Source organism: Crocuta crocuta, unplaced genomic scaffold (assembly GCF_008692635.1).
Source record: "Crocuta crocuta isolate KB4526 unplaced genomic scaffold, BGI_CrCroc_1.0 scaffold25, whole genome shotgun sequence".
Taxonomy (NCBI): domain Eukaryota; kingdom Metazoa; phylum Chordata; class Mammalia; order Carnivora; family Hyaenidae; genus Crocuta; species Crocuta crocuta.
Window position 1 is genome coordinate 4,271,624 of NW_027532015.1, and position 20,666 is coordinate 4,292,289.

Below are 20,666 nucleotides of genomic sequence, written 5' to 3' on the forward strand. Positions count from 1 at the left end.
CAGCCAGGAAAGATGAACGTTTAAATGTAACTTTGTTCACTAGTATTTCTCAAACACAAACACACCATATGAAGTGGACACTGAGTCAGACACTCGCTGGAGACACAAAGATAACAGAGCAAGCCTTTCTTGCTCAAGGAGCTCATGATTCGCAAGGAGGCTAGAATGTGTCCAATTAATGCTGATACTGCAGGATAACAGCCAGGTTTCGTGTACAAAGCTAGCTTAACAAAGCACAGAATAGGCAGCAATAAAATATACTAAGGAGACTAACGAAGGTTTCAGGAGACTCCAGTTGGACTTTACTTGGAAGGGCGCACAGATTTTTATCTGGAAAAGTCTGAAGGAAGATATTTTAGATAGAGGAAACTGCATGAGTTAAAGCAGAGTGTGTGAGGGGCACCTGGGTGGCTCATTCGGTGGAGCATCTGACTTCGGCTCCAGTCATGATCTCACAGTTCATGGGTTCGAGCCCTACATCCGGCTCTGTGCTGACAGCACAAATCATCTGTCCCTCTCTGTCTCTGCCCCTCCCTCACTCGCACTCTCTCTCTCTCAAAAATAAATAAACATTTAAAAAAAAAAAAAGCAGAGTGTTTGAAAATACAAGGTGTGTTCAGTAATACATGCAGGGTCCAGTGTGGATGGAGTGGAGGCTATTAGGGGCAGGGGTGGTAAAGGAGGGTGGAGAAATGGATTAAAGCCAGATTGCAAAGTGTCTGGAGTGTGGAATATGTATGGGATTTATCTTACAGAACTGGAAAACCATCAGGCTTTTTCGAAACAGGAGAATGCAAGAGAAGAGGTATGTTATGGAAAGATGACTACCTGTATGGAGCACGGATATGAAGAGACCAAAAGATGAAGACAGGGAGGCAGAGCTGCTTCTAGATTTTAAGGAAGAGATAACCTAACAAACAAAACAACTGCATAAGAAATGAGGAAAGGATGACTCCTTCCATTCTCACTCCATGCAGTTTGATGATGGCATCACAAAATGTCTGCTTGAAACCTGCAACTCACATTCCCACAATCCCTGTGGAATTCCAAGAAAGCTCTGTTGGTCACATTAAAATGCCATGACTAGGGGTGCTGCGTGGCTAAGTTAGTTGAGCATCCAACTTCGGCTCAGCTCATGGTCTCACGGTTTGTGAGTTCGAGCTCCATATAGGGCTCTGTGTGCAAAGCTTGGAGCCTGGAGCCTGCTTTGGATTCTGTGTCTTCCTCTCTCTCTCTGCTCCTCTCCCACTTGCAGATGCTTTCTCGCTCTTGCTCTCTCTCTCTCGAAAATAAATAGAAAGCATTAAAAAAACTTTTTAAAAATACCATGAATAATAAAAGTCATCCAAATTTAAACTCTCAAGATTCCATCACACAAAAACTGCTAATGAATGAATTTTGTGGGGCACATTAGTGGCTAAGTTGGTTAAGTGTCCGACTCTTGATTTCGACTCACATCATGGTCTCACAGAGCTGACAGTAGGGCCTGCCTGGGATACTCTATTTCCCTCTCTCTCTGTCCCTCCCCTGCTCGCTCACTCTCAAAAATAGGTAGGACACAAAGTTGCAGGACACAAAATCAACATGTGAAAATCAGTTCTGTTTTTATACCCTAGTAATGAACAATGTGAAAAAGAAAATAAGAGAACGATTTCATTTACAATAAGATAAAAAATGATAAAATACTTAAGAAATAAACTTAAGGAGACAAGACATATACACTGAAAATTATAAAACACTGCTGAAAGAAATTAAAGAAGACAAATAAATGCAAAGATACCTTGTGTGCCTGGGTTGGAAGAACTTCATGTTCAGATGATAATAGCACACAGATCAAGCTACAGACCCGATGCAATCCCTATCAAAATCTCATGGCACCAAAAAAAAACCACCCACACACACAACACAACACAAAACAAAAAAACCAATCTCACAGCATCTGTTGCAGAAATAGAAAAACCCATCCTAAAATTCACATGAAATCTCAAGGGAGCTGAGTAGCCAAAACAATTTGAAAAAGAAGAACCAAGCTGGAGGGCTCACACATCTTGATTTCAAATCGTACTACAAAGCTACACGAATCAAAACAGTAGGCTACCTACAAAGGACAGACATATAAACCAATGGAATAAAATAACAGAGCCCAGAAATAAATCCCAGCATACGGGCAATCACTTTTTAAAAAGGAGGCCAAGGCCATTCAATGAGGAAAGAACAGTCTTTTCAACAACTGGTTCTAGGAAAACTGGGTATCAATCTACAAAAGAATGAAGTTGGACCCAACTGTTATATCATATATAAACATGAACTTTAAATGGGTCAAAGACCTAAACTTAAGAGCTGAAACTCTAAAACTCTTAAAAGAAAACAGGAGAGGATGTGAGGGTGGCTCGGTCACTTAAGTGTCCTACTCTTGGTTTCAGCTCAGGTCACGATCCCAGGGTCGTGGGATCGAACTCCACATTGGGCTTCACGCTAGGTGTGGACGCTATCAAGAAAGTGAAAAGGCAACCCCAAAATGAAAGTGCATCTGGTAAGAGATTAATAGCCAGGATATACAGAGAACCCCTGTAAATCAACAACCAACAGTGAAACAACCCAATTCAAGAGTGAGCAAAGAATGTGAATGGGTATTTCTCTAAGGAATATATATACATTCTCATTACCATTTTATACCCTTTAGGATAGCTATTAACAGAAAAGGGGGAAATTACAAGGGTTGGTATAGGAACCGAAACCTTCCCACATTGCTGTCAGAAATACATAATGATACGACCACTGTGGAAAACAGTATAGTGGTTCCTTACAAAAGTAAACATATAGTTAACATGTGACCTAGGCATTTTACTCTTAGATACATACTGAAAAGAACTGAAAGGATTCAAACAGATATTTGTATACCAATGTTCACAGCAGCATTTTTCACAGGAGGCAAAAAGAAACATCCACGTGTCAATCAGCAGATAAATGGATAAACAAAATGTGGTCTTTCAATATGGTGGAATATTATTTGCCCTTAGGAAAGGAATGGAGTTCTGGCATATGGTGCAATGTGGATGAACCCTGAAAACATTATGCTACATGAGATAAACCAGACACGGAAGGACAAAGACTATGATCTCATGTACATAAAGGACTTAGAATAGTCACATCTAAAAAGCAGAGTGGTGGATTCCCAAAGTTAGGGAAAGGGAGCAACTGCTTAAGGATTATGGAATTTCTGTTTGAGATGATGAAAAATTTCTGGAAGATTTTGGTGATGACTGCACAGCATTTGTACATTCAATGTAGTTAATTGAATATTAATTGAACTTAAAACGCATATAAGGTGAAATGCTGTTACAATTTAATTTACCACAATTAAAAAAACCCAGCATGAATAGCACTGTTTTGACTGCAGATAAGTCTATGAAGCAAAGAAAACGGAGTAATGTATCAGATGAGAAACTTATTTTCAGATCCAGGGGGGACCTGGTAAATGCAGAAAGAAGTCCAAAGGCAGAAACCGGCCAAGATCTACTGTCTCGTAGAAGCGGTCGAGATGCTCGAAGAGACCGCAAACTTACATTGCAGTTTGACGAGCCATCGAATGTCGGGTAAGAACCGTCTGGCCAGTCGGCAGGGTCCAAGGCTGCTGACTGCCGGTGTTGGGCCTCGTATTCTTTGAGCTACAAGAGAAAATGAAAGATTGAAATGAAAATAATGGCCAGGGCTGTCTCCCAAGCAGCAGAGAGAATATTCTGGCACTTTCTTCATGCCACAGTTGGGAACTCAGTGCTAGTCAAAGACAAGGTTCTTGAGGCTGAGGGGACGACGCGCAGTCCGTCCTGTGATTTTTCATCTACAACAACCAGACAGACACAACGGACTCTTTGTATCCTGGATTCTTAAAAGAACCTTGATTTTCCCACCAAGGTCCTCCAGCATCAACGGTGATCTTTCTCCGTTCAATTATAAGTTCCAAAACAGAAACTGTCTGTAGTTTGGTCTCTGAATAACTTCTTTTTGTAGAAGACACAATGTGGTAGACATTTTGGTAAAACAGAGGTGGAAACCTGAAATGGATTTTCTAAAATTACTTGCTTCTCTTGCTCTAGACTGCTTCAAGTTACCAGTTATATGTTATCAGCTAACAAACATTAGGTGTTTTACTGGGGACCCTTGTGGATGAGAGGAAAATAACAGACTATCTAGAATATGTTCAGCGATTTAAAGTGTGGGTTTAGAAACGAGGTTTCTAGGGGCGCCTGGGTGGCTTAGTCGGTTAGGCGTCCGTCCGACTTTCGCCTAGGTCATGATCTCGCGGTTCGTGGGTTCGAGCCCCGCGTCGGGCTCTGTGCTGACTGCCAGCTCAGAGCCTGGAGCCTGTTTCAGAGTCTGTGACTCCCTCTCTCTCTGACCCTCCCCTGCTCACGCTGTATCTCTCTCTCTCCTAGAAATAAATAAAAAATTAAAAATTAAAAAAAAAAGAAACAAGGCTTTTACTTTCTGGAATAGAAAGACAGGTGAGGCATTATAAGAAATTGGCAATTGTAAGGGAACAGAATTCGATGAAAGATCTTTTAGGATGGCAAATGTGAGAAGTTCCAAGTGTGTTTTCATAAAACATGTAGAAATTTAATTCTGTAACATAATACACTTACATTGCCACTGTATTAAAATTCTATTATAAAGTAATGCTTAGATATAAATTTAAGACACTGATTAAATCAGTTCCATGTATGAAGACACCAAAAAAAGCAGAAATGATCTGACCTAACAACAGCCCAGGAGATGGTAACACGACTGTCCTCAACCCACAGGAGCTACGCGGATGTGGCAAAGTCACCATGCTGATAATAGCCCTCTAGGGAAGAGCAACTTTCCAAAGTATCATTTCTACCATGAAATTCTTTTCTGCGCACACGTGTGATGGGAGACAACCTGGGGAAGGCTGACAGTAACTAGCGGCAGCACCAAGTCTCGACTGGGATCCCTTGGGCCCATTACTTAACTCTTCTGTGCCTCAGTTCCTCTCCTTTGAAAACGGGGATGACAGGAAGCTATCTCACAGAACTACCAGAATTAAGACAACAAAGCTCTTAGCACATCGAACCCACGCCACGGATTCAGTATGAGCATAGTGTTATCACCGCCCTTGTGGTAGAGATCAAAGTGAACTCAAAGTTCACATCAACTCCAAGAGTTTGAACTCTTGCTCTTTGCTAATATCATTTTAATCTTTCTAGTACATCAGGGGCATTATTTTTACCCTAATCTTTATAGTACATTTATGTATGAGAATGCTTTTTCCTGGGGCACCTGGGTGGCTCTGTCGGTTAAGCATCTGACTTCAACTCAGGTCATGATCTTGCAGTTCATGGGTTCAAGCCCCGCATCGGGCTCTGTGCTGACAGCTCAGAGCCTGGAGCCTGCTTCGGTTTCTGTGCCTCCTCCTCTCTCTGTCCCTCTCCTGCTAGCGCTCTGTGTCTCTTTCTCAAAAATAAATTTAAAAAAAAACATTTAAAAAATTAAAAAAGAAAAAAGGAATGCTCTTTCTTTCCAGATATACTGGTTACTGACATGCTACATTCTCCCTGCATGATGGGAATGGGCGGCGACTGAAAAATAGGGTTATCATTTGTGTTCTCCGGGTTTCTGCCGTACTTTTATACTCAGCCTTTGGTCCCCCTCCTACGAGCCACTAAGTAAGCTTCATCTTTAACAAAAACAAAACAAAACAAATTCCTAACTAGTCAATCATAACAGATTCAATATTTTACTTCTTCTATTTGCCCATTTCCTTCATTTACTCTGGGGCCTAGGGGAGTACCTGTGCTTCCTCAGGGAGAGATTCAAATTTAAGCTCTACCCAAATTTACATTGTTTTTTAATTTTCTAATTTAAAATTGCTATGTTTTAAGGTGCCTGGGTGGCTCCCTCAAATGAGCGTTCAAGTTTGGCTCAGGTCATGATCTCACAGTTCAAGAGTTCTAGCCCAGCATCAGGCTCTGTGCTGACAGCTCAGAGCCTGGAGCCTGCTTTGGATTCTGTGTCTCCCTCTCTCTCTCTCTCTGTCCCTCCACTACTCATGCTATGTCTCTCTCAAAATAAATAAACATTAAAAAAATTTTTTTAAATAACAATTCTATGTTTCAGAGCTATAAAACAGGATCTCTAAAAAGAATTTTAAGTGTATTTTACAGGGGGAAAACCCAACCTGACTTTTATATATAACTACATTTTTATATTTTACTTTGCTCCCAAAGAAGTTCTGACTTACATATAATTTCATGGAAGAAAGACAATTGATGATTTCATTTGAGAACCTAGATCTTTTAAAGCAACCCTATATCTTTAAAACAATGACAGATGATGTGGGGGGGGGGAAGGGCATGGAGGAGGACACTTGTGGGGATGAGCACTGAGTGTTATGTGGAAACTAATTTGACAATAAACTATTTGTAAAAAATAAAAATAAAAAAAATAAAACAAACTAGCCCTTTTTCACTACAGGTCAGAAATGTGTGTTCACAGCCTGATCTATTTTGCACCATTGAAAGGTAAGTCTCATCTAAGCTATACAGTACTCTAGTGCTTTACTGGGACTTCCACTGGACCTGGGGACTGCATGGGTCTGTTCTGTTGAAATGTGATGGCTCCATACACACCCACTCAGATGCATTTGTACATCATTTATGTAGCAGCTGTCTCCATAAAGTCTGATAGAAATCAAAAAAAAAAAAAAAGACAGATGTATGAGTGTGTGCATGCATATGCATGTGTGTGTGCACGTGTGTGTGTGTGTCTGTCTTGGGAGGAAATACTCCTTTCATATCCCATTTTCTGTAGTCTCACAGTCTGCTCATACTTGAAGTTTAGGACACGATTCCTAGAGGGATGGCCATCTTTAGAAGGTTAATGCTTACTCTATTTTTAAAACCTTTGAGGAGATTCTAAAATGTTCCCATTTCTACAAGAAAAGAACATTTATATCTAATCTAAATCCCCTCCAGCTGCAAGTTAAATTCATTTCTTTTTATTCTGTCTTCAGTAGAGATTAAAACAAAATAAAACAAAACACTCTTCAGTACATCCTGAAGAGATGTTGTTTAATAATCCTTCATATACTTGGAGACGGTGATTAAGTTCTTTTCTGCTTCTTCTTGGAGATGAATCTTTTCCATTTTTCACCTATGGGCCATATTTTAAAAACCCCATAATTATTTTTTTGTTATAGGGACTTTCTCCATGAGCCTCTGTGATTGATCACGGAAGCTGCTGCAAGGAAATAATTTAATAATTTTTATAACAATTTAATAACATATATATGTTTAGATTAACCTATATAGGTTGACCTATATATATAGGTTCCTGGTTTGTAAGTGTGAGCTCTGGTATACCAGATGCCCAGACTCTGTTGACAAAACTGTTCACCAAGTCCCCAGTTATTGTGGATCTTGGCTCACATCTATATCCTGTAGTTCTCTTTGGAGAACTATCCGTGGTTGACAGGAGCCATTTCCCAGAGTTATCTAGAAGGCTGCCTCCTCTTCCTCCCCAACCAGCTTTAAGCTTCTCTTTCTCTGATAGGACAACTTTACAATGCAATTCACCTTCTAGAGCTCCCCACTCCCCATGGGATTGGCCTGAAGCTAGATTTCCCCTCAAATCACATCTCTGTCCAGCTTTTTCCTCTGGCTCTCCTGCTACCTCCCCTCACTTAGCAGCAGTCAAGTCAGTGACAAACCTCGAGTATCTTTATTTAAACCCCAAATAGTTTACTTAGGACTTTCACCCAGATACGACCTTATGGGACCAGTCACATATTTCTCAGATGGATAAACATGTAATATTTAGCAATTGGATCAAGTTACAGGAGTAGTCTTTTGTATTGATACTTATATTTTACTTTAGGAAATACGATTATTAAATCATGGTTACAGACCTCCCTCAATTTCCTATAGATAGTGCCTCCCGGTAAAATGTCGAAGGATATATTTTCCTACAACATGGCCCCATCCTGCTGCGCATCATGGTTCCAAAGCAAGGGTTCTCTTCTAGCCAAAACTTTAAAACGGAGTTTATTCCCTGCCCACCCATTGTCACTTATTTGCCAAGAATCAAACTAGCTAAAATTAGCACCTGGAAAGTGTATTACACAAAAAATGCTAATTACCTAGATCCCAATTTTTTTTTTTTTTTACTAATAAGCTTGACTTCCCTAAAGCACATGTGGTAAGTATCTACCACAAAACTATTAGAAAATGTTTGAAGTGCCATTAGATTTGATGGAACTATTCAGTTAATAAAATATAAAAACCCTAAGTTAAGCCACTGTCTTTTTAAATTACACATTCAAAAAATAGAGTTGTTTCATAAATTTCATTCTCTTCAAATGCCGCTTTGCAGCTTACAGTGGCGTTTCAAATATTAGTTCCTTACAGCCTTTTTCATTTAAAAAAATTTTTTAATGTTTTATTTATTTTTGAGAGAGAGAAAGAGAGACAAGCACAAGCAGGGGAGAGGCAGAGACAGAGAGACACACACAGAATCTGAGGCAGGCTCTAGGCTCGGAGCTGAGCTGTCAGCACCAAGGCTGATGTGGAGCCTTGAACTCACCAACTGCGAGATCATGACCTGAGTGAAGATGGACGCTTAACTGACAGACCCAGGCAGGCGCCCCTAGCCTTTTTCATTTTGATCTCAGTTTGTATTAACAACTGGGATTTTCAAGTGTATGAATCATGGCTGTATATGAAATATCCATCAATGAGATCAAATTCATATAAGCAAAGCATAACGTACCAGAGTGTCTTTGTTTGACATTAGACAAAATGTTTCCTCATACAAGGATGTATCGGGGGGACTCCCAGCTCCAAACAGGGAAGTTTCTCTCCTGATACTGGGTTGTCCTGTCAGGAGTAACGTTTAGATGTTCTACCCATGGGTCATTAGGTATCTGATTGACAGTGAGAGAAACATACACCTGATGTCCTGAAGGGCCATTCTCATCAAGAGATCCAAGTCCTAGGGTTTTCTTTAAATACAATGATCAAGCACACTGAGATCATTGAGCTGGTCCTTAAAGAGGTAGATCCTTTCCACAGACTATTATCTGCTCTAAATAACATCTTTCTTCAAGTGTGCGGTCTCTGGCCAGTACAGCAGGCTGTACAGGCACTAGCAGCTGAAGACGTACGCTGCCCCTGCCAAGAGCAGACCAAAAGGCTTCCTTGCTATTTCATCAACTGGCAAAGGACACCTATGTTTGTGTGCAGAATCTAGTAAAGTTTAGAGAATGTCATCCATTTTGTTCTTCAGCCTGTGCTTCCGGACTGCCTTACAGAAAATATTTTTGATCTCTTGATGGAGAGTTCTGTCCTGAAATTAGGTACGGCAGCCCACCTGGGAACAGACAGACGGCACAGCTAACGCCTCCATCCAAATCCACACGCCGCTGTGTCACCCTCTCGTGGCGTTAACTTCTGATTTCCTTTCCAGGTACACAATGGCCAGCTGATAAAATGATCTGCTCAGGAAAGAGCTCCAAGCTAATTTCTTTCTTCTCCCCAACTTTGAAAATATTCCTTTGTTTCTTTTAATTATAGAAATGTGCTACCTACAACTGACCGTGTTAAGGCCACTTTTTAAAAAAGTATTTATTTATTTATTTTGAGAGAGAGCGTGCGTGTACGTGCACGTGAGTGGGGGAGGAGCAGAGAGAGAATCCCAAGCAGCCTCCATTGTCTGCATGGAACCTGATGTGGGACTCGAACCCATGAACCGTTGAGATCATGACCTGAACCGAAATTAAGAATCAGAACCTCAACCAATGGAGCCACCCAGACATCCCAAGGCCACTCTTAATATCTTCTTCTGCTCCAAGAAAACTGGATTAGGTACATCCCGTGCAACTCTCTTTCCAAACACAGGTATGGCCAGATGACTGTAGACACCGTCTGCATTCTGATCGTCATTGTTATGATTAAAAAGGCAAAGCAGCAGCAGCACTCCCCAGATGTAAATACCTCGCCTACCGTGGTAAAACTAAATGCAGGTCCATGTTTCTCACGTGTATTTTCTAGGCATTCAGTTGGACGTTTCCCCAAATGCCATAACGTGTTCAAGGAACGGAACTGGAAAGAAAATACTTGGTGGACTTTGTGCCTCTGCTCGGAGCGAGGCCTGGAGGCCAGAGGTGTCGTGGAGTAGGTAGACCAGGCTGAGCGTAAAAGGGATCCTCGGCAAGGACAGGGGGTTGACACCTGTCATCTGCTCCATCGATGGTCCAGCACTACTTAGGTCCACCAGGGACACCACAGGCCAAGGTCATCTCCAGTTTTTCGAATCCACAGAGCAAGAGAAATGAGCAGATGGGCACCTGGAGGTGACCTTGGCCCTCAGGACTCCCGCTATACCCAGTCCCACCTCCCATTCCTTTCAAGTGCTTTATTCCCCTCCCCATAATTGTCTCAGCAATAAATTAAACTTTTTTTTTTTTTTTATTATTGAGGTTTAGAGTTAGGTACACTAAATGAAACTGAGTGCTCCTGTCAGTTTCAAAGTTTCCGATCCTTTAAGATTCTACTTCCTAGAAAAGTCTTAACACATTAAATGCTTCCTTGGTGACTTAAAAGTTTTCATTTGTTTCTAAGCCTGCAGAATTTATCACTGTCTACACAGCACCAAACCTACTGTTCAGAGCAGAAACCCAAGGGTCCATCAGTCCGCTGGTTTGGCAACAACCAAGTAGGAAATCTCTTAATAACTGCGATCTCAGGAATGAATGCTACCCCAGCACCCTAAGGGTTCATTAGGCTTCTTCTAGTGCTCTATGTAAGTGTGAGCAAAAAGTGTGACACGCTAAACTATAATTAATATCTACTTAAAATAAAAGTAAGCAAAAGTTTAAGGTAGACCTTAAGCTTCACTTTTAGGTTATTCAAAGTTTTGTTTGCGATGGCATCTTACAGAATGGGTGTTTATAATGGTTGTCCTATATTACATTTTACTTGGCTTTTTATTTAACAATTTTTGTACTTACTACATTCTTCCCAATCTTTTGATGAGGCTTGTGAATTTTGCAATGGCATTCAGAGAGTCATTTTCCTCATTAAAGTGGTCCACACCTCAAAAATGTTTGCCATTCATTTATTCATGTAGTCACTGAATATGGAAGTGAAAACTTACAACATGGAATGCTTGTATTAAGTGAATAGAATGGAATCAATATTTTATCTGATAACACAGGTCCCTGATGACCACCACCACAATCTCATCAAAACACTACTTTAAAGAATCTATTCCTGTACCTCTGAGGTCCCCTACAGCTGCTATAACAAACTGCCATAGACCAGATGGCTTATAAACAACAGAAATTCCTCACCATTCTGGGGCCTGGAAAGTCCAGGATCAAGGTGATGGCAGATTTAGTGTGTGGTGAGGACCTGCTTCCTGGTTCATAGATAACGATGTTCTCGCCATGGGTCTTCACATGGGGGAAGGGGTGTGGGAGATCTCTGGGGCCTCTTTTATAAGCCCACTCATTCCATTCACGAGGGCTTCACCCTTAGAACCTAAGCACCTCCAAATAACAAGGCATTGGGCATACGAATTTAATATATGGATTCACGGGGCTGTTGGGAAGGCAGACATAAACATTCAGGCTTCAGCAATCCCCAAACATTCTTTCACGTCAGGGGGCCAAGTACTCACAATGTAAACCAAATTCTCTATGCTCTTACCCTTGCAAGTGCTTCCTCAATGGTGATCATCTTCTCCTTGACCATCATCATCAGCTGAATTCGTTCCTCATCACTCATTGTTATCTCGCTTGCAACGTAGCCCACATCTTCTCCTAGAGATTGAAGACAAAAGACAGGGATGAAAAAAAAAGAAAAGAAAGAGAAAACAGAATGCTAATCCTGAAAGTTCACTGTTTGTTCAGGACTAGAGAAGGAGGTAACTCAAGGGCACTGTCTAGCATTGCGCGTTACTGATGGAGCAAGAGAGGCAGTAATGGGCTGCTTCTGAGGAAGCCATTGAGTCCACCTTATTGGGAAATGGGCCCCGAGAACCTATGGACATTACCGTAGAAGCAATCCTTCAAAATGATCAGAGCCTTTGTGATGGAGGGTCTAGTGGAGTTTTGGAAGAAAGCTGACAGGAAGCCTAGAGTAGAAGGTGGGACAGAGACCTAATTTAAAGACCTGCTTAGAGGAGACAAGCATTCTAAAGCTCCTTTGGCCATGGTCTTCTGTGCCCTTCCATTTCAAATATAAACAAAAGGAACACTTTTTTGAGAGAGGCGGGAGGGACCCCTCTTTCATGACACAGAAGTTTAAGGTCACAGTCAGCTGCAGAACAAGACCTACAGCCTGGTGAGAGCCTAGATTCTTCCTAAGCGGTGTGACTGTTGTTCCTCATGGGAGAAGCACAAGTAAATAAAATTACAGGTACAAAGTATGTTGATTCACTGGAAGGAAGGTTATTATATATCTGAAAGTCTCGTCATAAATACGTATCCAAATTGTGAGGGAACTCAGCTTCCCACTCAAAACTGAAGGCAGCCAGAACTGCTCAGGAAAAGGGAATCCCCTTATTAGGATCCTTCCAAAGGGCTTTCCCGCAAAGCCAATGGAGGGCCTGCCTGTGATATCCGCGAGCCCCGTGGGCTTGTTGCTTCTGGTCAGCGTGTGGGGCTACAGCGCACAGACTGGGAATACGCGCACATTCTGGTTGCTCATCTTCCTCCTGTCCTGTCTTTCTCATACATACTTTGCCAGCTTCGATGTCCCTAGGATGCTGGGCTATGGCTAAATTTGCTCTTGGTGTAGAGGGACAGTACAAGAGCCCAAATTTGCTCTTGGTGTAGACGGACAGTACAAGAGCCCGGCTGCAGACTTGCTGGAACCGACTGCAGTCAGGGCCTGGCCTGGAATTTATGTTCCCCAGGGGTTCCCTATCTCATTTCCATTTTGTAATCCATCAGTCCAGAAATACCACTCAAGTTCCACTTGTCCGGGAAGACTAATAGTGTGTGCTGGGTGAGGGGACAAGCCTGCTGGTTTGATTCATTTTACTATCTGCGTCACCTCCGATAGTGGAGGGGGTGATAGGGAGCTGGCTGGGGTGTTTTATCTTTTAAAATCCACACGCGCCAGCAAACTGTTGGCTTCCTCCCACCATCCCTCCATCCCTTTCTCGCACACGTTTTCCTTTCCTTTCTTTCTAAATAAGACTTTGTTTAGGATCCAAGGTTTCCTTTGACTCACAAGTGATCCTGGGTGTGGACCCAAAGGAAAAAGTGGCAGTTGTGAAGGAGATGGTGTCCCATCTATGGTGGGACAACTGAAATGGCCCTGCTGACCGTTGCCGAGGGACCCAGGTGGGCTCCCCGGCGTACATGCCGTCCCCGTCCACTTTTCCCATTCCCGTGCATCTGAATAAGTAGACAAGCCTTCCGAACAGGGCAGGACACTAAGACTTTGTAAAAGAACACAGTGTCACTGGTGAGCAACTGCAAGTTTTCATCTCATGATAACCTCAGTCGGCTGGACCGGAATCTAGACGTGGCTTTGTTTCCGTTTCTGTTCCCTCTCTGAATACGGAGGAAATATAAATTACACAACGGGGCCTCAAAGGGATGACATATTTACTTACTATATAAACAACAACAAAGACACAGCCAAGAGGAGGGAAGGACTCCCTTCACCAAGCCGCCCAGGCAAATTCCCATGATGTCAGGCCGTTAGACAGTGTCCCGGAGCAAAAACCCCCATATCTGTCCCCGCCACAGAGACGCATCAGAAGTTCAGAAGGCTGCAAAGGACCCAAGGGGCAGGACAGGGGGGTGATTCCAACACTAACAAATGCTATGACTTTCTAGACCCTTTCAGAATCGATCTTGGTGGGTCGAGATCTTCCTGAGGTCGGTGCAACCGAGAACACAAAAGGTTTGGTCTTTGCCGTCACATCTACGAAAAGGAAGATTGGCCCAACTCTTCTCATTTTATTTTCTTTGATTACAACAAACAAACAACAACACTGGGATGAAGTCTTAAAGTAATGATAGGAATGCAGAGAAGTTGAATACGTTACAGGCACAGGCAATGAGTTATACTGAGGCTTATAGCATCCAGTTAGACCAGTGACACAGGCTTCTCCGCATTTGAGGGCCAAAAGGCCCTACAATCAGCCAGCTGTGTCACAGTACCTTTTGAAGTCTGTCTCATTATTCCTTTCTGGTTCTTTCGGAAGTTCTGCCAGAAATACTTATTTTTCTTCTTCCAATCTCCTTTTCCTTTAAAAACAAAAGGGGGGGAGGGAAAGGCACAAGTAATAAATTCATTAATAACAAAAGTAGCCTCTTCTTTATAATTCAAAGCCTCTAAGAATACTTTGATTTCACAAAAAGACAGTTTTTCTCTTACAATTTGTGAAAGACTGGGAAATGCCTAAAAAGTTGTTTAAAAGAAATGCAAATCTCCTAGCAGCAAGTAATGGTGCGGTGGGGTTAAGATGAGAAATAAAGAAACATCAAAAAGGCAGGCCAAACATGCATTCTTATATTCACTTTGATGTTGTCTAACTAGGCTGTCTAATTCTGCCTGGTCTTGTCTTGTGGTAGATTCTCCCCCTCTGGTCTCAGCCACAATTATCTCGACCAAACCACAGATAGGATACTTTAAGAAGTTAACTTTGTTTCGTCGTTATCCCTGGGATGGAATCCCCCTCCCCAACCCCCCCACCCTTGACTTTGTTCTGTTATTCCAGATTTAATGAAGACAACAGAATGGTTGGTATGTCCTCTGGGCACTTGTCAACAGAGCTGGTCCCCTGGGCCTGTGGTGTTGACCTGCCCTCTTTCTCTAGGGTGCAGAGCCCACTCGGGCACAGCTGTGTTGTGGGTGGGGCGGCGAGAAGGGGCTCCCACCCAATGGCACTCAGGCTACTTGGTGACCTACCACTTGCAGCTACCCAGGGTTCAATGACAAGAGCAGACTGACTGTGATCCTGCTGTGACCGCTCCCGAATGGGTCCTCTCCTTCCCCGTCTCCCCCACCCGTCCCCCGCCCTGTCCCCCACTGTTCTGGGAACAGTTTCACTTGGCTTTGACAACAATGTCACTGCCACAGCCAGGCATCTGCAGTCTTTAGTGGGGTTCTGATCACCACTGACCCACAATACCTTTGAAAGAGCAAAAGGAAAGGAAGAGAGCATGTAAAACAAATAGAGTAGGTCTTTATTCAAGAGTGAAATGAAGCAGCAGCTCTCGCATAGACGTGGCATGCTCACAGCAGAGGCTTTGTCACTGTCACCATTTGGTGTCTGGTTGCTCTGTGGCCACTGGAAACAGGACCCGGCGGAGTAATGCACTGTTCGTTTCCACAGTCTAGACTGGTGGTGCCAGGCGATATGGCACAAAACAAGCACGTGGAAACCCATGTCCACGGGGCTCCCAGGCTAGCAAAGGCATCATGTGTCAAAACAAGATGCCCCCATTTAAGTTCTGATGCACCCGGGAGCTACGGAATGAAACACACACCAGCTGGGCTGAGATGTCCTATGGACTCAGAATCTTGAAGGTGACCTTGATGGCACCTGCTGCCTCTGGTTAAACAGCAGATATCAGCCACGAAAGGTTAACGCAGAAGTAGGATTATCACTAATTCAACCTTTCTCTAGGGCAATTAGGGCTTATAATGTACTTCTTTTACTGGAAGTTATACTCCTCCTTCTTCCTCTATTTTAATGCTTCCAAAATGGAGGTGCAAATTACAAAAATAAATAATAGCTAACAGTTATTAAGCATTCACCATACCCAGGCACTTTGCTATTTAATGGCTTATTTCATTTGATACATACAATGAATATGATGTATTATTGTTTTCATCTAACGGATGTGAAAACTGAGGCTTCAAGAGGCAAGTGACTTGCCTGAGGCCATAACCACTGATTTGGAAGGGTCATGATTCAAATCCGAATCGAAACTTGATCTGAGCCTTCTGTTCCTGATGACAATTGACCTTAGCAGGCTCACTCTGACACAAACAGAGATGTTACTAAATCAAGAGTGGATTTTATAATCAAGGAAATGTAAGATACGTAACACCTTAATTGTGTATAATCTGTCATTTAGAAGTTCCAGGTCAAAGACTTATCCTAAGGACATGATCAGGGAAGGCTCAAGGATTTTGAGCATAGTATCAATTCTCTCAGAGCAAAAATTAGAAGCAACTTAAATGTTCAGCAAAGAAGAGATGGTTGATTGAATTATGGCCCGTCCGTATGATGGAATACTATACAGATTTAAAATTTTTTACCGCAAAGAATATTCAATCAATGTGGGAAAACACTCAGGACCTNACAATTTATATGTTTTAGAAAGTATTAAATAAAATAATTTTAAGTTATTAAACAAAGAAAAGGAGTACTGACCTACAGAGCCGTCTTCAGAGTTTGACTTAGGAAGAGTGTTCCTAGAAAAAGAAAAACAAGTCTGATTACCAGGGAGCCTTGCCTTTGTGTGAGAACTGAAAACCCTCCCAAGTCGCCTGACCCAGAATCAATACAACCAGCAGAGCCAGGGAATTCTGATAGGGTGTTTCCCACTGGCCTTATCCAGCCAGCTGCTGCCTTTCTAGAAACACACTCACGAACCATTGGTCAACATTTACTGAAGATTCACTCTAGGGTAAGAGCTCTATTAAATGAAGGGAACGGATTTTACTAGATGATCACCGGATAATCCACTTGTGTGAACTATTCACTACAGGTTAAGATACTGCCACTGAGAAATCTCTTGTGTAAGTGGGGAAGAAAAAGCAAATAATAATAAAAATCTAGATCCAGCACCACAAATGCCAGCCACTTGGACCAGCAGGTGAGTAAAGTGGTCAGCTGTGAGAGGAAAGTAGGAGAGCAGATGCTCCAAACAAAAGGGGGAGGGGGCAGCAGTATGCAGTTTCTACATTTGGTTGCTGACAATTTGCAAGCACGCTATCCGCCTCGCTAGATCTTCCTATGTTCAAAGAGAAGCCAGGAAATCTGCTTTAATAATAATAATAATAATAATAATAATATGGGGCGCCTGGGTGGCTTAGTCGGTTAAGCGTCCGACTTTCGCTTAGGTCATGATCTCGCGGTTCGTGGGTTCGAGCCCCGCGTCGGGCTCTGTGCTGACTGTCAGCTCAGAGCCTGGAGTCTGTTTCAGTCTGTGACTCCCTCTCTCTCTGACCCTCCCCCGCTCACGCTGTCTCTCTCTCTCTCCTAGAAATAAATAAAACATTAAAAATAATAATAATAATAATAAATAATAATAATAATAAAGTGAGGGGGGTGGAAGAGAGAGAACTCCACATTTTTAAGTGATGGCAAATAATTCAATGTTTTTAAAAATGTGTCCAAGTTAATCAAGACATGTCTGGGCACCAAACTGGGCCCACACCCTACCCTACCCTACCCTGCCTGCCCATTTGTGACTGCTGATCCAGACAAATCCAAAGTACCTTGAAACATGAACGCAACCCAAAACCAATTAATTAAGCATTTCTCTCGAAAACACATAGGCAGACACCAACTTAAAGTAAGAAGGAAAGAAACCAAAGAAAGTTAAAATGGGGTCTCTCGAAAAGATCAGGAGAGGTGGAGCACAGTCTCTCATTAAGTGGGTCCAAAGCCTAGAGGCGAAGTTCAGTGTCTACTTGCTGACAAGGAAAACGGGACGGAGGACCCTGCGTCAGAACAGAAGCACAGCTACTCAGGGGTTGACACTTGAACCTTCCCAGTTCAAGTTCATCTGCCAGGGAGGAAGGCAGGGGCGTCCGACAAAACACCCCGAGATGTGAAAATGTGTGGGAAGACAGGGGCCAGAACCGTGTCACACTGAGGAGATCAGAAGACAAGAAGCAGAACAGGGGAACGGCGATCTGCTGCCCACCCGACAGGGGAAAGGACCTCGAGAATTGAAGGTGACCAGGGAGGGCAGGAAGGGCTTTCTGTCACGCAGAGTCACCTGCGATAGGCCATGTCTCCTCAGGGCAGGTGCATGGATGCTAGCTGACCACTGGCCGCCAGGCCCTGCAAATACCTTCAAACCCTCCACCTGAGAGGAGAGAACTATTTCTGACTAGCACGCAAATCTAACAGACTTCTGTCGACACAGCGCGAGGGGAGGTGCTGAGGATAGAATCGGGGGAGGCATCATTTCATTTGCTGAGGCCCACAGCTCGGTCTGAAGTCACGACTTCCCATTACTGCGATGCTGTGAACATAGAAAATGTAAGGAAGGCTCACCTTATCATCAAATTTTGCCAGGATTTAGTTCCAAGGATCTACTCTCTGCCCTCCTGGCCACACGAAAATGACAAGGACTAAAGATATACTTACCTAAAAAGTGATGTCAGTTTTTAATTCATTTGGCAAAAATGTACCAAATGCTATTAAGAGTAAGGTACATAGAAGATTACAAAGAAATGGGGCTCTCGATGTAGGGAGGGCGACAAACGTGAACAAATGAGAAGTACTTGCAAAGGAGAAGGAACTGGGAGGAAGGGGAAGGCAGGGGTGCGGAAGGAGGAGGAGGAAAAGAAGGAACAGCAGCAGCACATGCAAAGTGCTCGGCGCCACAGAATCATGGGCAAGGCCCAACAGCAGCAGCAGAACGGACTATAGGCGGTCGGCCAGTTGGCTGGGGGCTGCGGCAGAAAACCTTTCAAATGAAATAATATTTTGAGCTGAAGCTTGGGTTCTTAATCTTTTTTTTTTTTTTTTTACATTTTATTCTGTTGCATTTTGAGCTCAAAGTCATGGTAATAGGCATCAGTTCACCCTACCTCAACTGGCTGTGACCTTCCAGCACAACCATCTACAGCTTTCGTCTACTGCATACAGCAAAGGGAGCGCCACATTTATTTTTAAACTCACTCACTCTAAGGACTAGGAGAGTCTTGACCTAATTGCTGAGGATCAAAGGTATCAAATATCCCTAACTCTTGAGCAACTACTTAACTGTGTAATAAACTATAAATACGTGTGTGAACTTTTCCTTTTTATAAAAAAAAAAAATCTTTTCATGGGGGAAATGGCCTAAAGAAACTTTACTTTTCTTTAGTCCTTTGCTGATGTACAATAATACACCCTTATTGAGTTGTAAGGAATGTTATTAAATTTGTTGAAGTTTTTAAAATTTATTTTGAGAGGAAAAGCATGTGAACGGGGGAGGGGGGGCGCCAGGGAGAGAGAGGGGGAAAGAGGGAGAGAGAATTCCAAGCAGGTTCTGCATTGTCCGCACAGAGCCCAACATGGGACTCGATCTCATGAACCATGAGATCATGACCAGAGCAGAAATCAAGAGTCGGACGCATAACTAGCTGAGCCACCCAGGCGACCCCAGAAGTGACCCAAGGTTCCACCAGCTGGCTATAGGCCAACACAGAGCCATCCCCAGGCAATGGCAACCCAGCTGTCTCTCTCCCAGATGATAGGCTCTTCCTCTCTGGATAAAATGAATAGAAAATGGATTCTACCCTAGTCTTAAAAAATTCAAAGTCTAGCTTCTATTTTCCAACCCATTTTTCATATTTCCTGCAAAATGAGAATGTCTTCTATCATAAAAACACTCAAGAACCCACACTGCATAAAAAGATACGTTCTCACTATTACATAGTTATCACAAAATATAAATGTGCTTTCCCCGATAAACTTCTGGCTTATAATTTTTTATTTTTACCTACTCTCTTCAAATTATTACACATATTTAAAATGTACCCTCAGGTTTGCACTTTTGATCTTTTTGTTACGTGAATAGTGTTTTTACTACTGATTGCTTGCATTTCCCTACATGGCCAGAAGATGGCACTGCAGCTCCTCTATTCATCTTGCTGAGACAAACGGATTTTATTTTTAACATTCCACAAGTTCACAATCTAGATACTGGCCAAATAGCAAGCCAGTGTTTCCTAAGTGTGAGGCTCCCCAACTTATCAATGTGCAAAGGCGGAAATGACATCGTACGAAGTTTAATCTGGACGCAGTGAATTGTCCCTGCAAAGAGAGGCGGGCAGAGCAGTGATGTGAAATGCCATCTTTCTCCTGGAGACGGATTAAATTCATACGACAGGAGCAAAAACCAATGATGTAACCAAATTCCAAAATTTGGGTGGCAGCAGGTGGAAAGGTCATTTACTGATCTCCTGGTGGAACAAATTAATGCTCAGAAGTCAGTTCCAAAGAGGCCTCGTAGCACCTCCTCCCTGCAGCCAGACGCCACAGGCCTGGAAACCACAAGCTGTCTGCCCTTTCCTATCCATCACTTTCGCTGGCAGCACAGTAAAAGGGATGCGAACCTCAGCATGCGTTTCTGGGTTTCGATGACGAGGACGCAATAATTAACATCTTCCCGCATTCTGAACATCTACTTAAGCACTGAATAATTCGGATTTTGCATTTAGTGTCTGAACTCAATCTTAGAAGTACCCTTACATCAATAACTACGGGGCCCCAGTGTAAATATTTTTCTCACCATCCCTAAACTACCTTAGCCCTCTCTGAACTCAAATTCACTTAAGGAAATTCAATAAACAATGTATGAATGAGATTTAAACAAAATAATTTAAGGCACAGCATCCCTGAACTTAACCAAGTCCTTCATCCTACCTCAATGTTTAGCAAGTTCTTTGTTA

General features: G+C 42.7%; 1 protein-coding gene and 1 pseudogene across 1 annotated transcript in view; both read right to left on the reverse strand.

Moving 5' to 3' along the window:
- The window catches only part of SASH1 (SAM and SH3 domain containing 1), a 156,508-nt gene that overhangs the window by 66,843 nt on the left and 68,999 nt on the right, over window positions 1-20,666 (reverse strand). The window contains exons 4-7 of the mRNA XM_077776181.1: window positions 16,423-16,463; window positions 14,198-14,284; window positions 11,727-11,839; window positions 3,567-3,668 (exon numbers count right to left, since the gene is read on the reverse strand). Of these exons, the coding sequence (XP_077632307.1) occupies window positions 3,567-3,668; window positions 11,727-11,839; window positions 14,198-14,284; window positions 16,423-16,463 (343 nt within the window). The remainder of the gene's footprint in view (window positions 1-3,566; window positions 3,669-11,726; window positions 11,840-14,197; window positions 14,285-16,422; window positions 16,464-20,666) is intronic.
- Window positions 9,022-10,263, reverse strand: LOC144241477 (lanosterol 14-alpha demethylase pseudogene; annotated as a pseudogene).